This window comes from Hemiscyllium ocellatum, chromosome 2 (assembly GCF_020745735.1).
Source record: "Hemiscyllium ocellatum isolate sHemOce1 chromosome 2, sHemOce1.pat.X.cur, whole genome shotgun sequence".
NCBI lineage: Eukaryota > Metazoa > Chordata > Chondrichthyes > Orectolobiformes > Hemiscylliidae > Hemiscyllium > Hemiscyllium ocellatum.
In genome coordinates, this window is record NC_083402.1 from 18,195,424 (window position 1) to 18,223,024 (window position 27,601).

The window sequence follows — 27,601 nt, forward strand, 5'->3', positions numbered from 1 at the left end:
AAACGCAGTTAACACGGCTCAAGATCTCGCTATTTATTCATTTATTGCGGGAATTCCCCAGGCTGGCAATCAAGGAATTGTGTTGAAAACTGGACGGTAATTCTAGCACGCCCCCATCGGAAAACTCTCTCATTGAAAGACCTCTGCAGATTAATTAAAATTCTGGACTGACTTTGGACAGGACCGGGTGCTGACTGGGTCAGCCTCAATGCGTCATGTTCAGTAATGGAGCCGGGTTAAGTCAGCAATAAGAAGAACGACCCCTTTAATAAACATTAAATACCCGCCTGGTTAGCTTTCGTTTCAACTTTATATCGCCCAGAATCCCAGGCAGTTGACCCCACTTATGCTGCTCGTTGTATTTATTACAGCCTTGGGTGATGAAGGCACCAGCTGTCCGATAGGTGGCGCTGCAACCACAGGCCACAATTCCAGGAAAATGCCAATAAACCTCTCGTTCCATCCCAAACTGTTTCGTGTCTTATTTTTCCACTTAAATCGTTGTCTCTGTTTTAGAGAATGCCTTATATCTATTTCTTATTTATGGTTAAGCCCAACCAACGACTCACTTCCCTTAATCCCATTTCTCTGGACAGTTTGACTTGGAATTTTAAACCCACTACATTAATTTGCAGAGCGATCGGTATCTTTTGAACAGTTCACTGTCCTCTGTTCTGTTCAAAACAGAGACATCATTTCCACCCTTTGTCGTCTCATTCAGTTGCCCGCATCAGCCAATTATGAAGAAATCCAAACTTGTATTTGTCTGGCGCTTTTCATAAGCACTGCTCGTCCCAAAGCGCTTTGCAGCCAATAAAAGTAGTTTTGAAGTGCAGGCTATGTTATAATGTAGGGAATATAGCAGTCAATTTGCGCACAGCAAGTTCCCACAAACAGGAATGTGATAATGGCTCAAATAATCTGTTTTTCGGTGAAGTTTCCCGAGGAGGAGGCCGGTTTAGCTCCATTGGCCGAACTCAATTTACCTCAAAATATACTTTCATTAAAAAAAATACATAGTCACAAACGCAGTTCGGTTCTGTACAATAGCATACCAAGGAAACACTGGAGTTTGACTCTACCCAAATAAACAAAAACGTCTCTTAGTCGAGCCGGACTATAGTGGCTGGGCAGCTGCCCTGCGGTGCCCAGTAATAGCATGGGTTCAATCCCCACTCCGGCACGAAGGACTCTCAACCCTCCCCTCACCCCCCACCCCTTTCACTGAGCTATGGTGACCTCCAGGTTGAACTACCACCATTCCTCTCTCTCCAGTGACAGAGCAGCCTATGGCCCCAGTCCCATAGTGGCGACTTTGCCTTATCTGAGGGGTAAGTATTGGTTCAGATACCGGGGAGATCTCCCATTGCCTTTCCTCAAGACAGATGTGCCTCGCCAAGAGGACAGCTTGACATAACTTCCTACCTCCATTACCCAAGGGAAGCGGTTGCCACTCTGTACTAATTGTGCTGAAATAAACAAAGACCGCTATTAAATACAGCATAACCGCGAGGCCAATTTTATGCACGTCCCTGTCAAATGCATTTGTTTAAAGTGACAGAGTTGTGTTCCTACGCGCGCTTCATTGTATTTTTACCAAGGCGGTGCACCGTCACATTTTGGCGGTCGGTTGGACGTAACCCTTCAACTCAATTGCTGTCTTCCGGTGACGGAATACACGCCGTTTGTCGTCGATGTTGCGTCAGCAGTCTGGGCGGCAGGAGGCACAAGGGGCCGAACGGTTTCCTTCTGCCCCTTGAATTTCGATCAGCGGTCCCCCCCCACCTCCCCCACAACATTTCGAATACGAATAACCCGAGAGAGGATAATCCCAATTAAATCATTGATAAACCAGTTCTTCTAAAGAATAAAATCATGAACACTGTCGACGTGAACATATTTCATTTTTGTTAACCACCTGAAAGTTTTATAAGTGGGATAGACAATCTGCGCTAAATCAAGTGATTCCTACTTTTCCGATTTTTCTGACCTTGTGTTATTCCCTTTGTAAGTGCCTCTCTTGCTTTGCATAAGAAGGTGCAATTTAACAGCCGCCGGTGTATCACTGTAGAGATGCTGTCCGTGTGTGTGTGTGGAAAACTGTTTACATTTTACAGGAATTTACCGTCTTTGAGCTGAGACCGCGGACGGCGCCCGGCCCCTGTTAATTCACGCTTGGAATTCCAGACCGCTGCGGTCTGGCCTCTCTATTTCTTTTTCTGAGGGAAGGGGGAGAAAAAAAAATGTAGAAATGCACTTCGGAGATCAATATTCGGTTCCCCTTGCCTGGGATTTAAGGTGTAGAGATTTATCCTAGAGGGCTGTAGAGGGCTCACACCGTGATAAAGAAACGCTGGGTGAAACTATAATAAGACGGTGAGCAGTCTCACCATCAATCGCGTGTTCATTCCACCGTGTCTTATGGACTTGCCCGCTCTTGCGGCTTTAGGCGTGAGAGGGCCTTTCAATACATGGCTGAGGGTGAACCTGCGACGTGCCTGTGGGGTGGGCACTGACCTATCCTTAAACACGGGCCTGCCCTTTCCAAAGGGAACAAATCTTGCACGGGGCCTTCAGTTCTCAGTTGTAGCACCAACTTACATGGTGACAGCACAGGGGTTAGGCAGGGAAGGGACACACCATTACACTCCAAGCTCAGCTCGTCTTTAAAAAGAGCTTGCAACTGCCGAACAGTCTACTCGGCCGGTCGGTGCCAGCTCTTTAAAAGAAGGGTCCAATTTCATCACCCTCTTGCCTGGCCTTCATTTGCAATATTTTCCCCCACTAGTAAGTTACCACTGAATCAGGTCCTTTCTGCATTTCTTGTCTGTATTTAAACGTCTGCCCCTAAAGGGGCTGAGAGTCTCATTGCTTTCAACCGGGCAGGGGAAAAGCTCCAATACTCTAAGAATTTGACAGAGCCTTGATATTGCCGAAGGAAATCAAAACGTTTTGTGAAGTTCTGGAAGGTGGTGTAACATATTGATCACTCGTTGGAAGGATACATTTCCTCTCATAAGTTCCAGATCGAACGCAGGAACTAATAGCTCTGAAACATATCTCTCTGAGGATTATTCTTTGGGAATGAACAGAAGCGTGTTAGGATGATGAAGGATAAGGCGGAAGGAAGACGAAGCAAAGAGTTGTCAAATCAGAGGATAGCAACTCTGATCTAAGGCAACATCAGTGTTATTGGTGAGCAACATAGCGAAAAACACGAATATTAATGATATGGTAAATGTAAACAGTGGTGCTACATGCAGTTGGAGAAGTTTAGTTATTTGTGACAATGTTCTACTATATTTTTAAAAATGTATACGACGCTGAATCTACAGCTACCTTTTATTCTGGAGCGTGTTCTCCGCAGTACAGTTAGAAGTTTCCCACTCCCTAGCGGTTGCCTGTCAGTGCTTATTGTATGAACCAGCCACCTTCCCTTTCCAAAGGGCGACTGGGAACAGGAATGCCAAGTCAGACGCTGTGAAGTTGTGTTTATTTGAGAACGGGACTTGACCAGAAATACCGATTAGTCCGACAGTGCAACCCACACTGACCAACATCTGAGTTTAACAAAGAACTTGCCTTGTGTATCAGCGGGTTTCAGCTTCATTAGAAAGGCTGCTTTTGCTTTTGGTTGCTTTGATAGCCACAGGAGTATTTGCATCAACAGAGCTTCGGCCATCAATTGGTGTTAGTGACAAATTTTGTGTTGACGGTGTATCAATAAAGTCAAGATTGGAGTGGTGCTGGGAAACCTAGTCTATAAATAGATTCGATTCAGATTTGAGCCGGAATCCCGGGATTTGAAAGCTGTTGTGCTTTGACTGAAGCGGTCACGTGTAAACAGCACCCCAAGACTTACATCATGACCAACATCTCTCTGTTCATGTTATTGCAGTTGGGCCCACGCAATTGTCTTTGTTAATCAGCTATGTCCGAGGCGCCCCAGAAGACGGAATTTGATCAAAAGTCTGATTCAGGAGAATTTCCCGTGTCTGTCTGCTCCCATCCCGCTCCCCACCACCACCCATTTCACTTTTCACTCTGAACAAAGCACTTAAAGTGTAGAGCTAGGTTCCAACGTGTGACTTCTGCTCATTGATGAGAATTAAGTGGGGGGGGGGGGGGAGGGAAAACCCCCTTGCTTCATCCAATCACCGCCAAAGTTTGCTTTACATATTGACTATGTCTTAAAAATGGAGATTGGCGTTCGCATTTTCTTCCTTCTTTATTCGGATTGGATCGCTAAATGAATAATGACACTGGGCTGCTACGCCAAGCTTTGAACTCGGCGATTTTTATCTGTGGTTAATAGGAATCCTCAGAACAGTATAATCCTAATCAAAGCAGTATATCTCTGGTCTCGCAATACATAAATCTGGGTCGAAGTGTATGTGGCTTCAAGTCTAAAATCACCGCAGGGTCTCAATATATTCAATTTGGCCAACATGTCACTTTTCAATTCTACTTTTAAAATAACAGTGCTATGTTTTCTGAAGCGGGTGGGCGATTATTTCAAAACACAATGGACAGAAAGCCCGAGTGCCGTTTACACAATTTGGAAATTTAGAGACTTTAATGTGTTAAATTGTGAAGTGATTGGCGCAGTCGCCTCGGTGTCGTTGTGAACTGGGAGAAAGTGGCGTTTAACAGGACTACCTCAATATCTAATGGTCATGGTAACAGCGCCAAATTCCAGTTTTGATTTTAATCTTTTTCTTTGTCAGTTCCACAAATCTGGCGATACAAGTTCTTTCACGTGTCGGTAGCTGAATTCTTAATCCTCTAATATCACCTTCACTCTTCACACTTGTTATTCTTAAATTTTAATCCCAGGACAATCTCTTTAACACTCATCCCTCTAACCTGAAGGCACAGGAGAACTATAGTGTGGAAATGAACAGCAGACTGTGGATAGCGTGGCAAAGTTATTATATACCTGCAGAGGTATCTCCCAATGGTTATTATATCCGGTTTGTCAGTTAGCTCTCAGTATTTCTTAGCTTGTTCTTTATTCAAGAAATCGACCTTACCGGTGGGAAATATACTTTTAAAAATCTGAATTACTCAGAATGTGAAAGTGGTCTTGATTGGAATAGTTTGTTTTAATTGTTTTTGACGGGCGCAGACGCGATGGATCGAAGGGCATTTTTTCTGTGCTGTGCATCTCTACGATTCTGTAGTTGAAATTACACTCGTGTCTATCTGTGAATTTCCCCAACACTGTTTATGTATGTAATTATGACAAACTGTAAATATCAAAAAAATTGAATCTATGCAGCAAAGTCTAAACTTATATATTATTTATGTATTCAGTTAAACAATCCAAAATAAATGCAAATATATTTACAAAAAAAGTGGACGTGGTGGTATTTTTCAGAAACTAATTTTTGTCCCGAACCGTCACACTTGGCCCGTGGCTATATAATTTCTTCAGATTATTTGAGAGTGTATAATTGCCAGCTGTAGCTTACGAATTCTGTGAGATAAAGATGATTTTCGGAATGTTTTATGCAGCACCCTAGTTGAAGGTGTGTGAACACATTTCTCTGTGCATGGCTCTGCTCACTGGTGCGGGTGCATCTCTCTATGTATTTATGTTCCATCTTTGTTAAGCTCTAACTGCGCCAATGCTTGCGATATGTAAAAGTATGCGCAGAAATACTGCGGCGTGGAAAATCCTAATCCCATATAATGCCCATGTTTATCAGACTGTACAAATAGCCCAGTTAGAGTGATACCGTGTATTCGCATTCGTTTATTTACTAAATACACCGAACGTGGCAAACTGACAATATGTGAATGATAGTAACAAAGACTATCCATCTGCGTATGTGCAGCATACCTTTGGCAATTGATATTATTCTAATGTTGAAGTCGTCAACTTTTAAGGTGTTTTCTGCACTTTTAGCTACTTCCTTCCTAATAGCTGGACGGCATCATCCCTCTGATCATCTAGTCACGGTGAAACGTAGTCATTCGAATCCGTATTTCTCGACCAGGACACACTTTCTTTTCAAAAGCCTATACCTTCGGCAAGTGGGCTTGCTGAACCCCAACCATTCGACTAATCACCTTTTCGTTTTATGTCTATGCAATTAGAATCTGCCATTGAGACCCAAGCGTAGCCCTTTTAAAATGCAATGAAAACCACAGAAGTCCACATTCAGAATCGATTCAAAACCTATCATGCCTAAATGGATAGGTAAAGGTCTTCAGTTCTTATTTAGCAAAGGAAACCATTTGGGTCGCAACAGTCTTTATTGAAAATGTAATGTTACATAACCGTATTAAAAAAAACATTACTGTCAGTTCTGCCGAATTGCTACATTACCACACAGCAGTGATCTCAAGCAGCACAGCTAAAATACATTGACTGAGTTCAATACATACAAGGCTATGTTTAAAGAAAAAAGATGCAGTGCTGGTCTGATTCTCTGGAATGAGAGGGAAAGCGACTGAATATCCGTGTCCTGAGAGAGTTGGCCTATGGCTTCTGAATCGCAGTTTCTCTCAGTACAGTGGCCGGTGTGATTAACTTGTATGCAAACTGGCAGCAGTAATTTTACGCCTTTATTGGATTCTCGTTCGTTTTGTTGTAATTATCTGGACATGCTCAGCTTCCAGCCGTTGGGTTATTGGTCATGGTAAACCTGTAATCAACAGCTGATTAATTCTAAGGGAAAATTCTACCCCAACTACACTGGCGAAAATATGAAAACCGCTTAATGGTAAGTTTGTTGAACTGAGATATCCGCTAGGATTTGCAATAAACAAAACCGGCTTTAATTTTGATTGATTTCGCCATCTGTCTGACTTCCATGAAGAATAAGCTGTCTGATGTTTGATAATTATGGATTGTGTATTGGAAACCACCGTGATTTCACATCCCTATGTCGACCAACTCAAGATAAAGTATTCAATATATCATTAAGGCATGCTAACAATTATTGGTGTCTCGAGTTTTTCCGAATGAAATGATAGAAAATGGACTTAAACGACCGAGGGGTCATTGAGTGTCAATCCTGAACGTTTAGCAAAACCAACAGAACTATTAGGGGGACTAATAGTATTGACCATGGTGCCTAGCAAATGAGGCCCAAATATTAATCCCTTTAAAATGTAATGGAATCCACAGAAGCCCAGATTCCGAATACGCCTTACAAAGCCTTTACTTTTTGCTTGTCCCATTAAAGATGCCGTCTCCAATTTGGAGCATCGGTGGGGATGTCTCACACACCCTGACCGTTAGGTATTGGACAGAGAATGTAATGCAGTTTTTACTGTTCACATTAACTTGGAGGCTTGCTACCCATTCACCTATATTGCAATCAGCACTTGAAGTATCCCAGCAGAAAGACAAGAGAAATATTATTGATGGATTCACACAAAAGTAAAATACGACCTTACCAGCAAAGCATGTGAAGACACCCTCCCTGATTATTTTAATTTAAACACGCGTATAAAGAAATAAAAGCTGATTGCTGTGATCGGGTTGCATTCTTAGAGACACAAGCTCAGAATGGGGTGTGCATATATTCGAATGGTTAGAGCAGCATTGTGGAAATCCCAGGCTGAAGGTTTAAAAGCGAGCCTGTTAGTTCGATTGCAAAATCCAGTCATGGCAAAGTGTGGTTAATTGATGTACAGTAACTTAGAAAAAAAAGCCACGCAGAGAAGCGAATTAGAAAAAAAAGGGGGGGGGTTAAAGCAGATACATTTACATCTACAGACTTTAATTATTTTTGCTGCATTTAAATGGTTTAAAATACAAATTCAACCATTACATTTCTGTGACGCCCATCTTTACATATTTGTGGCATTTAGAGAGAAGTAGCACTGAGCCCTGATGCTGTGTTGGCTGAGACCGGTATGGCTGAAATCTAATTATACGTCCTCCCAGGACAATTCGATTCATTTTCTGCCAACTAGAAAAACTAATGTATGTCACAGTATCGAATAGTTCACCGTGCACTTGCAATCAAACAAAAACCCGAATGAATCCTCGGAGCTGACACCATTGTGACGCGGTTTTCAAAAAAAAAAGAACCTCCAACATATTTTCTCTCACATGAAATATGTTTCTGTGCTTCCTCCTTTTCAAGGGGCTTCAAGTGGTGTTCGATGCGCCGTTCCACTTCTCTTGTCAAACTGTTTACTGTTTCATTATTGCCAAAAAATAAAGGAGAAATCCACAAATACTGGATCTGGCTCGGTGGGTTGCAAACAGACGAACTGCAGAATCACTGGCAGTGACACCCAGACCTCGGCCACTTGGGAGGTCTCTGTCGCACATGAGAACTAGAACAGCTTTTATGCATTCTCCACAGAGCTGGCTCGCAATTGCAATGAAAAGTAGGTGTACCCAATGTTTTACTCATGATTAAAACAAAACAATCAAATGTAATCCCGACTCGGGCAGAGAAAGCTACGCGCTCAGTTTTATCCACAGCATTGCGATGCAAAACACGATTTTATCTTTTTTTAAGAAAAATAAGTCCCTATATAACATTATTGCCGTTTCAAATTCTAAGCAGATTATCGGCAAATCGTCCCTTTTTCGTCTCAGGGTTATTCCCATTAATTTAAAACGGAGATTTATTCACTGCAATTTTCTCCTGTCTTGTGCTAGCTTTCTGTAAGCCTGGCCCGCATGCCTTTCATTGGAGGGGGAAGAGAGATAGAACATAAACTAGAAAGAGTGGGTTCCCTATTTTGCAGAAGTGAAAAATAGAGGTAAATCTTGTACAACTCGCTACTCTAAGGCTCTTCCTATTCGAGTTACAGTCGTGTTACTTTCAATCTCAAAAATCCATTGCTGTCAATTGATCAAACATAATTAAAACGTGCTCTTCTTAAACGAGACGTTGACTTTCTGTATGTATGAATATGGATTGATACACATAAAACACGTATAGTTCACATATACACGGCTGTACATATAGGTAAAAACAACTAAACTCGCCAGGAAGTGTCTCGCCACTTCACGATCAATCCGCACTTTAATACTTGACTCGAATCAAACTGGTTTCCCAACAACCTGGTGGTATTTTACAATAAAATACCAAGGGCCAGACTCTGAAACTACAATAGCAGATCCCCAATCAGCCATACAAACACATATATCGATAACGTGAAAATGTGTTATTTTGCTAAGGGCCAATTTACCTTCGAAATGAAAAAAAAATGCTTTTAAAATCCAGTTCATCCGAATTTCGCTTTGAAAACACCAGTCGAGCGCCTTCTATTTTGCGGATGAGTTGGAAATCAGCATGTCAGGAAAGGGGCCTTTCACGGCTCACGAAACAACAACGGCTCGGCCTGGTCAGATGCAACTTGGGTAAGGGTGTTTGACTCCATTAGTCTCCCCTCTGCTGGTTTCCCGTAAGGTTGCCTAGCCATAGTGATATGCATTCACTGGGAAGAAGGCTTGTGTACTCGTACAGGACAGTGCGGAAACCCAATCTCACATACAGTAGCGGCAAGGCCTCAGCCCCATCTGGGATCTGTCACACTGACAGCGCTACAGGTCAGAAAGTGTATGTGTGTGTGCGTGAGAGAGAAAAAACTGAGAGTTTCCAAAAAAACACAATGCTGCATCTCAAATATCAGACTGTACACCGTCTACTAGACAGCGGTGAGCGGCCTATCAGAACTGGACAAATTCTCAGCTCTCATCATACGGAATCAGACTAAGTTTTTCATTTGTTCCTCACCATATTAACAGTTTTAGTTACCATAAATCAGACACTCCTTTCTGGTAATATAAGTGCACCTTATCTATTAAGATGTCACCAATGTATCGCGCAATGTAACAATCCCCGGTCCAAATGATACTCAACGTTATTGCGGATGGTTCACTGCAGAATCAGTGTTTTCTCATTCCTGATCTGCTTGCCCTTATGTATAGCTGTCCCTCCAAATACAAAGGAAAGTCCCATAGTAAAATCATCAAACGTGTGCTGAGTTAGCACCTTAATATAAACACTGTACATGTACAGTGGTGATATGTGCATTATGTATGGGAGTAATCAGAACTATTTTTTTTAAAAAACCTCTTCACAATAAAACACAATGTTCATTCTTGACTCATTCAATTTCTACAAGTGTTTGTGGATGCTTAATTTAAATAGTTGGGCATTCAATTAATTGGAAATGACTTCAGATCGCTCGATTCAGAACACCTGAAAAATATATTTTATACACATGTGCAGTCCACTCCATATATTGTACAGACCCGCTCAGCGCACAATCCTGGAAACGTTCTGGATTATGGTATACGTTATCTGACCTTGGGTTTACTTCTGACAAGCTCACTGCAGGGCGCAGTCAGTGCTGTTTATACTCCTGTCCCTTTCGGATGGGCAACTGTTTCGTCAAACTCCACCTCACCGTGGGCAAACAAAAGATCCAGCTATTTCAGGTTGGAATCTCGGACAATGTATCATTCGGATTTAATTGTCTGTGTTCCACTTCATTTCACTGATTACTTCGGACCAAATTACAGACAGTTTAGAGAAGATTACGCAAGGATGTAATTAATAAGGAGAATGTCGAACTAAGTATAAGTAACACTGACGTTTATGTCATTTTTGGATGATCTGTTATTATCACCGTAACTTTCAATATTTTACATTTGACATGGACGCTAGGTGGTCAGTAGAAACCATCAGGTCTTAAAACAAAGCAGCGTCCATTTGCTTCGACATTTGAATTGTTAAGCACGTTATGCTCAGAAATCAGTGTCAATTCGGCCAATCGCCTTTCAAATGAAGGCCGTCCCAGTTGCAAAACGACGTTATTTTCTCCGTAGCGAGATCCATTACCCAAGCCCCCGCCGCCCCCCGACCCAAACCCCACGACGACAAGAACCTGATTGCTGTCTCTCTTATAATTAGAATGCAAATTGCTGCAGGGTACCGAAATCTATTTTGGGGACAGCACCTCATTTGTCACAATTAACCAGTCCTTAATGCTCATAATTTTAGGAAGCCCGGTCAAAATGAAAGCATGGCCCAGGATTCTATCAGTTTAAACTCAACAAGGCAACTTGGGGATCTTAACAAAAGGTTACAGACCCCCTTCTTCAACAACCAAATGGACGCTGGGTTCTTCCTCATTTAAAACCAGATATATTATACACGGTTTTGTAAAATTAAAAGCAAACTTTTGATGCAGTCCAGTCACTGTTGAAGCACATCACTACTCTGGCACTCTCCTTATTAATGTTAATGAAAGTGGCAGCTCACTCTACGCTGCTGGATCGATTCCGTTAGGTAACTCGCCAACCCAGAGTCTCAAAAAAAAATTGGGCCCGCGTTTACAGGATGGCCGGCCCTTCAACCTCTCATTCAAGCCTCCCACAGACTCGTCCGTGCTTCTCAGTCCCTTTCAGGAGAAAACCCCCTCCAGGAAGTCCCTATCCATCAACTGTCAACAGCCCTCAAATTTCAGACATTTTGTTACTCACCCAAGAACTGACAAAAAAAGTTTTTTTCCACAAAAAACGGAACTTGTAGCGCCTTGTCTATTTATGTATAAATACGTTATTTATGCATCTACATACATATGCGTGAACAATACATCCACACATCCATAAACATCTACCACTTAGACATATAAAACAGTTAGCCACGCACACATACATAAACATACACACATGTAATACTCATCAACTCATATATAGAATTCTCAGCCCCACGTAAATAAAAGCCATATACACATACATAATGCTCACCCACATATATAATATACTCATCTGCACGTACATCAACATTCAAACATGTACATATATAATACTCATCTACACGTACATAAACACACACGTACATATATAATACTCATTTATACATATGCAAACACCCGCCCACACGCATATAATAGTCATTTACACATTTATAAACATCCCCACACACCTATACAACATTATAGGCATCGATTGGTAGACAACATAACGCACCTCGCAAGCACGTATGCATGCCACACACATACATACACACTCTAACTCATACAGCCAAATATATTTGGTGCACACGAGTCTACAACCACTTCCTCACTCACTCAGATATTCTCTCTCGCAGACATGTTGCAGTTGCTTCAATGGTGGTTTTTAAAAATAGGCACAGCAGACTCAGCGCTCCTCCTTACCGCGATGAAACACGTTGAGAGCTCGCAAATAACGCATTGGTCATAGTTCTGCAACACACACAACACACACATACTTGCATCCGCATTCCGTATTTTGAAACCCAATGCCTCGAACTGGAAGAAGTTGGGATGATTACACCCAATTCGGGAACAGGATGACTCCTGGTCGTCTGATCTGACGTCAACCTGTCTATAGGGCGAGTTTGGAAAGATAGAGAATGCAACCGGGGGGAGGGTTGGGCGCACTAATCACTCCCAGATGTCTGTTACACCGCAAATAAGAAGTTGGATGGTGTCGCAAGATCAAACTCTGAGCCAACAATATAAAATACAACGAACAATGACGGAAAAAGTGCCTGAAGGAACAATTTCCACCGCTTTCTGTAAAGCTAAAACTTGCTTGAATTTTAGCCGCTGTCATTGCTAGAATGTTAACATCTTTGTAATCATAGCTTAAGTAGAGAAGCTGGAGAAACGCATTTTCGAAAACGTGAGCTTTGATATAACTTCCCTATCTCACCCAATCTGGTTGGGGTGAAGTAGAGGTTCAGTTTCAAATCAGAAGTCACAGCGCCTCGCCAATCACAACCACTCCCCTCCCTTTGCAATGTTTCGTGTGGAAACGATGGGAGTGAACCACCTGTTTCTCAGGTCGACTTTATTTCTTTGGTTCCATCACTGGCGTCAACCCAAAGGTCGTTCCAAGGTCAAGGATTATCTAACGCTTCAATCGGAGGGGAATGGCCCCTGGGTCTATGTTTGACGCCATCTTGACACTGATAACAAATTATCAGCAATTATCTGGTTATTGGCGACATTGGGACCTACTAATATCATGTTCAAGCTAATCAGTTGTTTTGCCTTCAGGAATATGCGTGTCGGGGAGTGGGATTGTGGGGGTGGGGGGTGGTTAGGGGGAGGTGAGTTGTCTGCGAAAGTCCCACAAAAACAAGAGACAAGCGATAGAGATAGGAGCCGCCTATAAGGACTGCAACTTACTACAAGATAATGCATCTTTATTGTGTGGAAGTTGCAAGTAGCCTTTATTGCTAAAGCTCGTTACAGCAGACTGGGGTCAATTCAGGAAACTATTGTACATTGTCTGTACACACGCTATTGACTATCTTTCCAATCAAAGGACCTCTCAATATTTACTGCTGAATGTGATTAATTGTAAATATACATCAAATAATCAGTCACGTAGGCTATTTTTGTAAACATTCAACGCATACATAAAAATCAATTATAGCAATTATTCATTTTCAAGTTCCAGCTGTTCAGAAGGTGGTATTTCTCCCTCTGTAACTAGTAAGTCATCTTATCTACATACTCTAAATACCTCTGCTTCTACACTATAATTTATTGGCATTTGCGATTTTCTTTTTTTGGGTAAAGAAAGATCTATATTTTACAAAAGACACCCCACTACACTATTCTACCCGGCCGACTTCTGCTTTCTTTGAGAAAGGAAAGTAGTTCTTTAACGGCAGGTTAGTGTGACAACAGTAAGATAAAACAAAGAACTGCGGATGCTGAACATCTGAAACAGAGGCAGAAATTGCTGGAGAAACCTGATGAATTTGTTTGTTTCACATCTTCAGCATGCGCAGTTTTAAACATTTTCTTAAGTCCTTTTAAAGGCCCGTTCATGCAGAACTTCCCGCGTTCGAAGAGCCCTTTACACTAAAAAAATTACAATATTAAGCCATTTTTTGCAGGCCGAAATTATTGCCCGCCCGCACCCCAGCCGTTTATGGAATGATGATTTAAAACAGCAGCACACAACATTGTTGGCATTTTATAAACTTAGTCATTGGGTGTGGGGCATATTCTACCCGGGGTATATTTTGGTTAAACGGGCAGACCCAGGCATCAATCAATGTAGATGCATCGCCAAGTTTTTTTTTAAACTGTGTACGGTCCGCAGATCGTCCTGGTCCCTCTCGCTATCTCAGTAGACTGTGGTTGAGGTATAAATAGATACATTTCTTTGTAGGGTCGAATTTTTGGGCTCTTAGCTGACTATAGTAGCAAGCTGACAAATATGATCCGCACAGAAAGCATTGCAAATTTCAACTCGAGTCTGTCCGATCGCTGCAACAATCAACAGGACCTTTCAGAATACATTTAAGAAACATAGTAAGAAACAGAAGTGGACGATTGAATACGTCTGGAAAGGCTGACATCCTCATATGATTTATCCGCCACTTGGACTCAAATAAGAGAATGGGAACTGTCTTCCTGCTTAAGTGTAAGGTACAATCTTTATTATATTCTATAATGATATTCGGCTGTAGATTATTTAATTAAAGCACATTGGGAGACTACAATTGTCAATGTTTGACGTGGATGGATCAAATTGAAGCATCTTGAAGATTACAATGTTTTAGATATTCTCGGTCAAACCAAACGCCGATTGCCATAGAAGAATGAACTCGAAGGGCGACAGTGTTAGCTGGAGGTCTGCACTAATGGAGCTGCAGAGAAGGGTGAACGAGTTGAGGGTTATGTTGCTTCAAACAAGAGTTTAACAAACTGAATACGAACTTGACGAGCCCTTGAGTCTTTTCAGCCAGCGAACTGACTGACGATTGGATAAGCTGAATAAAAACAAAAGGTTTGCAGAGCGCAAAAGGGCCGCCGACTCGGCTAATTATATTATCGCCAACGCCAAACCCACATGTCGGTATCGGGCCCATATCACTGACATTCCCGATTGCCCATCAATATAGCTCAGACCGTCTAACAGCACCATTTAGCTTTCAACGTCAAACTGGGCATTTGCTGTGGCTCCGGCTTGTCTACGAGCCAAAAGCACAGCGCTGTTTCAAAGAAGGCTGAATACCCTTTAAACAAGGAGCTGGCCATTATATCAATCCCTCTGTATCTCATATATTCGCTGGCTAGTACACTATTAATCAGCAGATTCACCGACCTTGCTGTCAAGAATCCCACTGCTCTTTTGAAGAATATGTTTGTCCCTCTTGGTAGCTATATCAGCCATCAGGAAATGGCTGGTGTTTATTTGTTTAGAGGCTTAATCATAATGTGTCGGCCTGGTGGCACCCAGGAACACCAGTGCTGTTTGAAAAGGGCTTCATCAAATAAACATCTGTACAGTGCAAGCTCTCATCTCCATTACTTTGTCCAGTGTCCACTTCTGAAGTAAGAAAAAAAAGCACAGTATTTAATCTCTGGCGTGGCCCATCAGCAAATGGGCATCTCTTATTCATGACTGGCACCGGGAGAATGGTAAGGGCGACGGGACACATGTAATCGCATTGTTGTGCACCCTCAGTAAAACCGGGCAATATATTCCGAGTTCGTGTAATTCGAGTTGATGGTGAAAAAAATCTGATTGTATGCAGGCAGCCGTTAGCTGCCTTTCACGATGAAATCCCTACAACAGTCCCCACAACTGGGCCACTTGCCTTCAGTTAAAATACATATTCAACCGAGACCCTTTTGGACAAGTAGGCACACACAACCGATAAGTGGATGAGTTAGAGCCACGCAGGGAGTGGAAGATGGCATCAGATTTCCCTTTGTAAGCAGCGGACAGGCTGCAACCACCAGCCGTATTAGTCACAAATGCACTTCTGTGTAAACACAGCCAACATAAAATATGACCCTTTGGGGGCACATCACTTTACCCCATCTACAACTAGTTTTGTTAACCCCGCAACCTTTGCCTTTGTAACCTATTTGCTCTGGCGTAAAGCTTCTCTTATCTTTTATGGGCAATTGCAGATATACCTACCCGAGCTGGCGTTTAAGTTTTATAAAAATAGAGGATTGGGGGAGGGGTGTACAGATATAGGGGGGAAACACCGGTACTTTTCCCTTCATGAAGACGACGCGGTGAAAACTATTCAACGCTGAAAACTTTCTGAAATACTCAATTGCACGATCGATTTTTAAAAAGTCTTTAAGACCAACTTGTATCGCTCCAACCAGCTCTTGCTGCTGACTGTATCTGACACGTTAAAACACACGATTTGCACAATGAAGTGGAATAATAGAGACGGCAAATGGATTTGCTATACCAGCCCGGCAAAGGTAAATCCCCCGCACACCTGGAAAACAACCGCCCTTCCCCGTTCCCCCCCCAAAAAAAAACAAGTCCAGTGCCATTTTAACAGCGACAGTTTAAAGTCTAGACTGAAAAAAATCTTTCTCAAGCCCTCAAACACAGATGGAACCCAGTGCAAGCAAACAATCGCATTTGACTGAGCAATGTTAAGCATTCCGCATCCCCCGCTCCTCATAAAAGTTCAAGTAAAAATATTTTTATATATGGAGGCTTAATGTTTTGGTTGGGCCCAGAGAACAGATTTCTCAATCTTTAAATCCTATCTGACTCGGCTGGCTTGCCGGTCGTCTGTACTAATAAGACCAATTTCCAATTAAATTCTCTATTAGTCCCATAGTCCTACACTTTATCAACATTGACTTTATTTTCAAAGGGAAAATAGGCTAAAATCCTATAGGGATTGTGCACGTTAATTAGAAAACATTTTTTTTTATTTGGAAGGAGTTTAAAAATCCTATTGGGATCAGTTCACGTTCCTCAGACAAGAACGCTTACTCAGCGCCGGAGAATGCTTGGAAAACCTTTACAAATCTGCTGTAATTAATGTGTTGGATGTCTGCCATTTGCGATTTAAAGTACCCCAAAAGAAATTGTAATTCCAGCAAAGTCACACACAGACACACATTAAACCTTGCAATTCGCGGCTCTCCTTCACGCAAAAAAAAGCAAATATTTTAATTTGGGTTCAATTTTCACCGGTACATTCAACGAAGCCATTTGTCTTTTTATATGTCCTCCCTCACCACCCTTTGAATTGATGTCAGAATCTAACCTGAACTTAATCTGTTTACGTCAGTAGACTGAGTCGAAATGATGCAAATGTATAAACCTAGGTATTTTTGTTAAAAAAGGTGTTTTTTTTATTGACAATAATTACAACGTTTACATCTCGAATATTAATCTCCACTTGTTGAACGGAAGTGCACAAGTCAAACAATTATTGGGAAATTATAGAATGAAATACTGTCTGACCACAACACAATGCTATATACTGCACACTAATATGAGCAAACTGCACTTTGGCACTGCTACTCTTCGTTCCAATATAACGTCGGGGGGAGGGGGGGGGGGGGGGGGACCTTGAATATTTATATCCAACAAAGATGTACAAGGCACTCCCAAAGATACACTTCACATACATAATTCTTTATCAAGATTGTGTGTGTCTGTGCGTGCTATATTTTTCAACACTTTAAAAAAAGGCAAAAACCATTCACATCTACTATGAAACAATACAGCCCCTTACCCACTCGGCTTTTCTGTTCCGAATGTGAAATGTTTTCTCCCCCATCCACCGAGCCGTTCTCTCCCGCTCTCTCTGGATTGGGATAAATTGCACATAAATAAAAGAGTTGATTCGGATCAACAGAGAGCTCCTGTCGACGTGCGAAAGTTTGGGCGACGGGGCTGGTTTTCCGCTTCTTTTTGGGGTGGGGTGACGGGGAAGGAACAATCTCTGGAAAGTCTCGTCTACCCCCATCTTCCAAAGTTCACGTTCAAACTTTCACTGTTTGAGCTCCAGAGCCCAGACGTGTTGTGGCCAGCCGGTTCTTCCCTTAGTCTTTTTGTCACTGCTGCTGACTGTATTCTTCAGAACCTCATTCTGTCAAACCCCAGCAAAGCAAAATTATTTACGATTCGACCATCAGCCCCGTTGCAATTATTATATATACCCCGTTGCAATTATTATATATGCCCGGTTGCAATGACTATATGTGTAAAAAAAACAAATACCCAGAAACACGTTTGCTAGCATTACTCGTTCCCAAAAACTTCATTTTACTTTTAAAAAGTGGCTACTTCAAAGACAGTGCTGTTGCGGTTGGGTGATTTGAACCATTTCTAAGGCACAATCTTTGAATTTTAGCTCACATTTCTCTGGGTACACAACGGTTTGATGCCCCGATTGATGTGTGTACAATTTATTCCCTCGCTCTCTCAGATAATATGTGTTTTTTTAGAAAACATTTCCACGTTTAGCCTGTGACCTTCGTAGTTGCACCATATTCTTGAATGAGTTCGGCCCAGGTTATTAGCAGGAGCTTGTTTCTTTTGAAAATTAACATGCATTAAGGGAAGGGGAAGAGTTATTGCAAAGAGTGTGTCAGGCTGGAGAAATTTCTGTTGCTTGAAATATTCTCTGCTAAACATTAAACTGCTAAAATGCGGACTGAGTTAAAGTGGGGTTCACGGAGTGGGGTGGGGGCGAATATTCAAATGTCAAATCTTAATATTCAGGATTTTGTCCAAACATTTTGTTCTAGCCTGAGAAAGAAAAAAAACAAATACAAGGTAAGGACTGAAGTTCTGGAAATTACAGTGCCGAGATATAACTTGCCACCAATTTTGTTTTGCTGATTATCTGGTAGAACTAACACCATTATACTCCAGTCAATGCTCGAACTTTAGAGCAAAGTCCAATAACTGTAATTATTTCCTCCCGGTCTCTTGTCTGAAACAAAAACACCCCAAAATTCCGCTAGGTTCTCCACGTACCATTAACTCTCGTTACAATTATCCTGAGCGCGCCTTTTTTGTAATTAAGTTCACCAAGTTAATAAAACTGAACTAAAAAAAATCAAGAGTTTTCAATTAGAATTATTGGGAAAAATGTGGAAGAAAGAAAGTTTAAAAAAAAAGAATGCAATGCAACTTTAACCTGGGATGTGGAACGCCTTTTAAGAGAAAGAAAGGGCTCTGCAAAAAATAAATAAATAAAAGTGCAGTGTGAATCGTGCTTACCAGTTCCCGCTTCCTTTTCTCCTCCTTTACATCCACCTTCTTGATTTCCGCTTTGAAGGCCTCTGTCTCCCCATTCTGGTCATCTTTAGCCAAGAGGTCCATGAGGTAGGCAATGTAGCTGGTGGCCAAGCGCAGGGTCTTGATCTTGGAGAGTTTGGTATCGGCCGGCACGTTGGGGATACACTCGCGGAGCTCGGCGAAGGCGCTGTTGATGCTCTGAGTCCTGCGCCTCTCCTTGCGGTTGGCCGTTCCTCTGCGCTTGGTCGGCCGCCCTCCCACCACAGCCGCCGCAGCCGCCGCCGCCGAGACACCCCCGTACGTCGAGTGGTCGAGCCCCGCGCCGCCGTTGGCGTACTCGGGGCTGTAGGACGGCGCCATTGTGTAGTCGGGGGGAGACATCTCGGCGTGACTGATGAGCCAGCCGTGGAAGTACGGGCTCTCTTCGTGACAGCGACTAGCGGCTGCAGCGGCGGCCGCAGCGGCGAAAGGATAACCATCGTGTACCACTGGATGATGAGGGAATCCTCCAACTAAACTCATCTTCCGCGTGTAAGGCGACTTCCCCCAGTCCTTTCTCCTTCTCTCTCCCTCTGCACAATTTGATGGAAAACAATTGAGGGAAAGACACGCACACAGACACACACACACATAGACAAGTGTGTAAAATATTTTGCAAGTATCTCTTTAGATATTTCACCTTTTTTTTGTTTTGTTTTGTTTTTTTCCTTTCGGCTCGTTATTGCCCAAACAAACAAGTTGCAAGTGAAGGATGCTTTAGGCTTTTAAATATCGCGGTGCTTTACTTACAGTCAACTTCCTCCATTGTGCAGCTTCTCTCCGGCTGGTTTGCTTGGCATTAAATAACTGTCACTTTTGGAGGGGGAAAATAAAGTCTTCTTTTGACCAAAGCAAAAACAGTGATGGGCTCCAGTACCAAGAACCATCAAGATATGCACAGCGCACAAAAATAAAGCAAGCAACAAAAAGTTTCCTCTTCAAATGGATTTGGGGGAAAAAAATGGTTCAGCCTTGGTCTCTGTCTCTCTCACACACATAAGCAGAAGCACAGACGAGAGAGAGAGAGAGAGGGAAAAAAGATCCCCTAAAATTGATCATTAATCGTGCTCCAATATCTTCAGGATCTAGTCAGGACGAAGCTGAGGAACAGCAGGATTCTCCGATCTCCATGTACAGCTACATCTTTAGAGCAGCCTGGGTTAATATATGTCGTCAGAGAGCTCAGTGACCAATGGAAATGCAAAAGGGGAGGATCCCAATCTCAGCATTAAAACTTCTCCTGCCTGTTTACCTTTCTAATTGCCCAGGCTCACTTTTGGATTGGCTTGCGATTTCTTTAGCATCATGAAATTAACAATGTGTAAAAAAAAATCTCGTAAACAGAGATTGTTCGTATCCATCTTGAGAGATGTGCTCCTGGAACGATCGTTAAAAGATATATAAATAAAAAATTGAAGCCATCAATACAATGCTTGACGATACAACAAAAACCTGAAAGCAATATTAATGTGGCCACGCTCTAGGGCAAACCTAGACACTTTTCCATCTCGAACCTCTTTTCCGCCCAGTCACTGTATTTGTTAAAAGCAGAATAAAAATCAGTTAAACAAACATACAAGCGTCCTGTTGCAAATGCTGAGGGTTCTGGTGGTAGGGCCTGATCGAATTCAACACAACACGAGTGACTGACCTGATGGAAGGAAGAGCACCATTTAAAGAGAGGCATTTCACAGCTGAGGAAGCACACGTTAAGGACAAAATCTCACGTCCTTCACTCAGAGCAATAAATACTGCGATGGTAGAAATAAGGATTTATTTTGTCTGAAAGGACAGCAAATAAGATTTTTCCTGGGGTTTATTTCAAACCAGGAAGCTGAACTAGACCTACAGTTTATCCTAAAAATTATTGCGTAGAAACAAAACTAACCAGAGTTAGATGAAGAAATGAATATTGGAGCAACAGATCTTGACAGTAACATGTTTTCAATCTGAATAGAAAATACCTATTATGGAATAAATGCAAACCCCCAGCAGAGGATTCTGTCTCTGATTTTTTCTAATCTAATTTAAACGAGTGCAACACATTGACTGAATCAGGGAAAAGGCATCGTGCAGAAAGATGAGAGGAGTTTGGAGAGTTCAGAGAGAGCGATCTAAAGGCTTCTTGTTTTATACCTGATGATTGTAATGTAGATTGGAAGTATCAGTTTATGTGGGCACTCTATCCGCTTATTACGAGTGACAAAATAAGACGGGGGGGGGGGGGGGGGGGGGTGGTGGTGGAGGGCGAGCTCCTTTCAATCGTTTTGTTTCTGTGACAACAGTAAATAAAAATAAACTTGACAGCGCCTTGAAGTTTCCACTGAGATTGAGTCAGGCTAACGTGAAACTTTGCATAACATTTGTCACACAGATTTTAATCATGTCCTTTAACAGATACCTAAATTTCTACAAGGAATCGTCAGTTTACATCACCAAGTTGCTCTGATCAGCACTCGAGTGTCAAAAGCTGGTCCAACAAAGGAAGCGCTTGATCTTCTTTTCGCCTCTTTATTATAATCTTCATCTCAATTATCAGTAAATCTTGATCGCAAGGGACTGTTTGCCGTTTTCTTGGACTATTTTGTTCCCTTTCCCAAGCAAGGACAATTCACATAAACACTAAGCAAGTGTCTCTTTCTAAAGCCGTATCTTGCACACTTGCTTTTTAAAAAAAATCTATGTAGCTTTGAAAATAAAACATTCACCGCTTGCTAAACAAATGAAGTTTGCTTTCCATCTCATGTATTTCAATACAAAGTCTTTATTGAACAGTGCAAGTAAATCCTCCTGGTGGGTTAACGCTTATTTTGTTATACAAGGTAGCAAAGAGGAAGCAACTGAATAATATGAATTATATTTCAGTTGAATGAGAATAAACACAAGAGTGGAACGCCACTTTCAGCCTTGAGTAGGGCGTGGGCTATCAAATCAAACGGAATGATCCATTTACAAAAGAAACAAAGCAATTGTATGATTAAGTGCGTATTATTTTTTTAAAAGCCAATTATACTATCCCCAACCGTTCTGCAATCCCTCTACAATGTTTGGATTTGCAGTAAGCACATACCCTGCCAAGCACACTGCTCTGAATTAAATATTTTTGGTTGCATCGTATGTGGCAAACGGGCAGCGCGTGCAAAAATATCATGCAACAATTGCTCTACACAGAAAATATACCCACTGCAAATTACGCAGGACTATGGTCATGCAGGTATAATAGAATGAGCCAATTGTTCGTGCAATTCTTACGGTTAATAAAAAAATCTCAAATATACCTTTGACTAAACAAACTGAGGTAAAACCAATTTTGCTTTTGAGCATACAACATTTCCTCTCACTAGAAACACTTGAGCCCCAAAAGATATAATCTCAGGTACGTTCGAATGCACAAATGAATAAATTAAAAATAAAATCTGTAATACCTCTGTGACTGCATTTGTACTAACGTGTCCTTTCAGTGAGTAACATTGGTACCATTTTCCAGCTCACACAATTTACACGCAATCTCACCATTTAACTCGTGCTAAAAGATTTCACTGGAAGAATAATCGCAATTGAACTGGCCAACAACGAATTGAAGGAAATGGTCAATTGAGAAGGGAAGCGGGGAATCGAATGACTGTGAATAAATCTGTACTGGGCTAGACAATGTCCTTGTGGGGGTGCAACCTGGATCAGATCAATATGGGCAAAGACAAGGGGCAGGCGTGGGTTTAGACATGACCGGACCGTCCACATACGACAGTCACAGTCATTTACATTTTGCAATGTTTTACGGTGGATAAAAAAATGAAAATACTTCCATGACAAATTAAAAACCACACAAATTCAAATTGCATCTTCCCAGAATTGGAATAATTAAAAATATGTGGACAGTCTAGAGAAGAAATTCTGCGTCTACTACCAGCAAGATATATGTTGAATGTAATATTTATAGAAATGCGTGGCAAAATGAACGGATCCTGCTTCTGTATATAACATTATTAAACAGTTGATGGCGAGAGAATGAAGACACTATAAAAAGCTCAAAAGTGCATCCAATAAGGAAACATTGAATTTGTTTGTTAGGATTGATACACACAAAATGAGGTTGTGCATAGGACCACGAGGAATACTTTCATTTCAGATATCGTTTCTGGCTAGATATATTATCTCCAATTTATGTTTATAAAATATTTTGTTGCAATGTCAAACTTATATGTAAATGTTGCCTGCATATATATGAAAGAAGAAGGCTATTTAACACAGTTAAGCGCATCCATTCTAATTATTATTTAGCTAACGCGATAATTGAAAGTTCGACCCGTTTGGGTCAATGTCACAAACAAGCCATTCAACATTTTAGAAAAAAAGTCTCTCGATTCCATTCCAAAAATCCAGACGAGAGAAAGTCTGCTCTGAGTACAGTTCAGCTGAAAAACTTGGCCCATTTGTTACTTGTTTTGTTCCCTCTTCCTCATCAATTCTAAACAGATTTTGGACGAGGGTGTGGGTCAAATCCACACCCACATTTACAAAAGTCTAGGTGTGTGGAACGTAGCCGTAGAGAGATCTATGTACCGAAGTCTGTTTAGTGAGTGAAAATTTGTTGGGCGAGGGAAAACAGGCCTGTCTCTGTGTTGTGGGTGCATTCTTTATTGCTTCATATCTTGGCACGAGGAACTTACAGGAAAGGTGATAGTTCATATCCCAATTGCTTCTTGTATCGTTTAAATAACCGTGTTCTTATTTTTTATAAAATAGGAACGATTAGAGAGCAAATATCGAGCAGATTTGAGCAAAGTCGACACGAGAGCGATCTGCCTTTGTTGGCCCCACTAATATACACGCTACAAGTAACTGGCCCTTTAAAAGGTGACAGGTATTTGCCAGTCTGTGAACAATTTGAGATGCGCTGCCGCCTCTTCTCGAGCGGTGGCGCAGTTCGATGCCAGGAGATTGCAAGCAAAATGCAGACAGGACAATATTAATTGCACTGTATCGTCCGATTGCTGGCTCCCTCTTCTATTAAATATTCACATCTCGACAGTATTTTAACGTCTAATAACATATAAAAATGGTCACATTATCCTTTTTAAAAAATGGTCATTGCTGGACAAATATTCTCTCGGTTAGTGCAAAATAGTTAAACCACCGGCGAAAGATGTGTACATACACCCCTGAAAAATGAAAGGAACAATTTTCTTGCGGATATAGCCGCCTGATTGTGGTTATAGAAACGAGTGCAGTGTAAAAAAAACACGAACCCTAAATATGTATTGGCTATTATTATTCTTTTATTATAAAATATTCTGCATACGATGAAAACATGAATGTATTTCTTCAGCTGGGAAGGAACTATACATTACAAAATTGGTCATAATTCATATTCCGGATCGCAGTTTTCCATTTTAAACCAACTTGCATTCGAGCATGCATTGAATCGTTTGGAATTCGCATTATCACAAATAACACTGTCTTTCGAAGTGCATTCGACAAGAGTTTGGTTTTCCATGCTTAACTTCTATATAAAAGAAAACTGTCAACACTGTGAAAGCAGAACAGTGTCGAAAATCATAATACATTTGCATATGCCATTGCTTTGTTTGGCAGATGGACAATATCCAGTGAAGCTGAAATTAGTTTGACTTGTAGCAAACCTGCTTTTCTGCATACGTTGCTTTGCACATTTCTCAAACAATTGGACAGGAATCTGCTGAATATGTAAATACGAGTGAAATGTGAGTGGATATACTGATATGTAAACAATACCCCGAACTAATTGATATACCCGAAAATCTAAATCCTAGTCTTTGCGGAGGATTTTTATAAACCAACGCAAATATATTCGTATACACGCGTGCACATACATGCAGACACAAAAACACAAAACGCATTTATATGCACACGCACATATACGCGTATAATATACTTGCACACATACATATATATAAACGCAAAATACTGTGGATGTGCATACAAGGCTAGGGAACCATATCTGTCTAAATATGGCTTGAAACAAGTTAGTTAGTAAATGCACAAGCACACAACTTAATCAAAAGCAACACATTTACCCAATAATAAGGACGACTCAAAGTAAGGTTTATTAGCTTTTCCTTTTTTTAACAAAATAATGTATATACATATAATTCGTTTATTCAAGCTGAAGTTTCATTGCAGCAATCTGCTTATAACTCCCCACACAGCAAGAAGTGTCCGTGAAATAATGTTCAGTTGACGAATTTGCTTGGTAAATTGAAAGTAGGTCGTTGGAAAGGCTCTGCATCAATTCAGATGCGATCTCTTCCATGCAATGAACTACGTTTTTAATTTTTTTTAAGAAAAAAGACTCATATATTGACCATCAACTGCGTCCAGTTTCTTTTTTTTCAAATCTGCGGTAATTGGTTTCAAGAATAAAAAAAAGAGAAACGTTTCTTGTTTAAATTTTATCTTCAACAACGATTAAACTTTCCAATTACTGCCCCAATTTTGCATCTCCTTGTTTGCACTTTCAGACCAGATTGTAGCCTCTGTATCATGCTGATTCTACAGTGTTAAAATGTTCTTCCTTTTTAACCTTCCATCCCATCCTTCTGCCATGGTAGTTACCATGAATGATCTCTCCGCTGCCCCCAACCCCCACGCCCCCACCCACTACCTCCCCTCCCCATGTTCGCCCCCCCCCCCCACCCCCCTCAATGGCAGTCTCCGGACAGGCTGAGACTCCAGGTAATTACGTGTAATCAGCGCAAAGGGTCACTTGGCCATTCTCTTATTACACACTCTTGTAGCTTTCTCTGATGTGCTTTCAAACTTTATTTTGCACAAACAAATAGAGAAAGGCAAGATATGGCTCGCCAGTTTTTCTGTAACAAAAGTGAATATTTTTAGCATAAATCCCAAACACTTCAACCAGAACGCAGAGAAAAACAAGTACCTTGTTCTTCACTCGAATAGAAGGGGGAACGTTTAAATGTGTCACAGAAACATTATTCCTTAAATAATTCAGGAATTTAATGAAAAAGGTCTTGCACTGGAATGTGCCAAGCGAAAAACAAAAATTCCCAAATAAGAGTCAAAGTCATTTTTGGTAACAGCAACATGTTCGCATTTATTCATTGCTGTGTATCACACAATATTGGTGGTTTATGTTCACCATAAATGAGAGCAGGGAGACGAATTTCAAATTGCAAGCCGATTGCTGAGTTGGCAGTTTTGCTGATTTGCAATTTCACCCAAATTTGTTGATACCCCGCGTTTGTGTGTGTGTGTGTGTTTTTGTTGAAATTGATTTGTGAGTTACACCCCGGGTTGTGAAACTATCAGAGTCGTTTTGCAGGCTAACCTTACGCGTTGCTTGTTTCCGACCAAGCTTCTTAATTTGCCTAAGCAGAATGTGCAAGCATAGGTTCAAGCTAAAAAGCACATTAACATTAACTGTGGCAATAAGATCCACAAAATTGCACATGAACAATTAGCCATCAAGTCTGGAGACTGGAGACTGGAGTGGCTGTGGGAAAGGTCTAAACAAATTTCCGAAAAGGGACTTTGAAAAACGGATCATTTGTATGCCCACATCTTTGTTCAATGCTTTATGTTTACATAAATGCATTTTCAACAGATATTATTTAATCAAAGGTGCAATCATACCTGCAGATATATCAACATTAAAATGCTTATAATCACAGGTCTAATGATATATAAACATTACCGAAGCTTACAACGCGTTTTCACACGTCAGCCTTTATAGATTGAAAGTATTAGTTGCTTATCTGATAGATAAGATTAGGTACTCAATATGAGCCCAAACGTTTTAATATTGAAATGAAACATCACTGAGCTCTAAGAACGGAGAACACCAACAATAATGTAAAAGCGGCCGAGCAAAGTTCCATGTGGAAATACATTGCTGCAGTCTATTAAAGGCATCAGGAACTGCAGAGGCTAAATGGAAATGATTAATTTGCAACTTCTGTTTCCATGTTCTAAAAGATCAACGCCCCTTTGCCTGTCAAGAAGCTATTGGCAAATGCATCGAGATGTCTTTAATTCTGGCAGATACCACAGAAAATAGAGAATGAAATGCGAAATGAAAGCAATTCTTATTGATAACGATCTAGGAAACAACAGGGAGAGGATATTAGCAATTGGGGTCAGAATTTGTGAAATAAGCATGAAAAAATATAGAGATTGCTTAATTTAACGTACCTCCAATACAACGTCAGTGGAAAGTTATGCTTCAGAGTGGAATTTTAATGACTATTACTATATACCCATTGGGCAGACAAGGCACGTCATATATAAACTTAAATAGCGCACTATTGCGAACTCGTCAGAATGAGGCTGCTTCTGTTGCTTGTCATGTACAGGGATTAGAGTGTTTTGACATTTCATTGTAAGAGGTTTGAAATCACGTTACCGCGGGAGAGCTGTATTCCCACGATAATCGGAGATGTGAGTCAGTGTTCACCTCTCCGTCTCCTGGCTGGCCCGGTTTTAAACGAGTCAGTCACCGCTCAGTCCTTCATCTGGGATTGAACACGAGCCACTCACTCCTCTCCATCTCGCTTCGTGTGT

General features: G+C 41.3%; 1 protein-coding gene across 2 annotated transcripts; it reads right to left on the reverse strand.

The window, feature by feature from the left end:
• Positions 1-17,214: 17,214 nt before the first annotated feature.
• hand2 (heart and neural crest derivatives expressed 2) lies at positions 17,215-22,495 on the reverse strand. 2 transcript variants are annotated; one of them, XM_060842944.1, is made up of 3 exons: positions 22,465-22,495; positions 18,983-19,572; positions 17,215-17,843 (listed from the first exon to the last, which is right to left on the reverse strand). In XM_060842944.1, exons 2-3 carry the CDS (start codon positions 19,520-19,522, stop codon positions 17,745-17,747), a joined length of 639 nt encoding a protein of 212 aa, XP_060698927.1. In that variant the 5' UTR covers positions 19,523-19,572; positions 22,465-22,495; the 3' UTR covers positions 17,215-17,744. The 2 variants fall into 2 exon arrangements, with proteins under 2 accessions (XP_060698927.1, XP_060698920.1); XM_060842937.1 differs by lacking the exon at positions 22,465-22,495 and adding an exon at positions 19,790-20,157.
• Between the last annotated feature and the right edge of the window lie 5,106 nt (positions 22,496-27,601).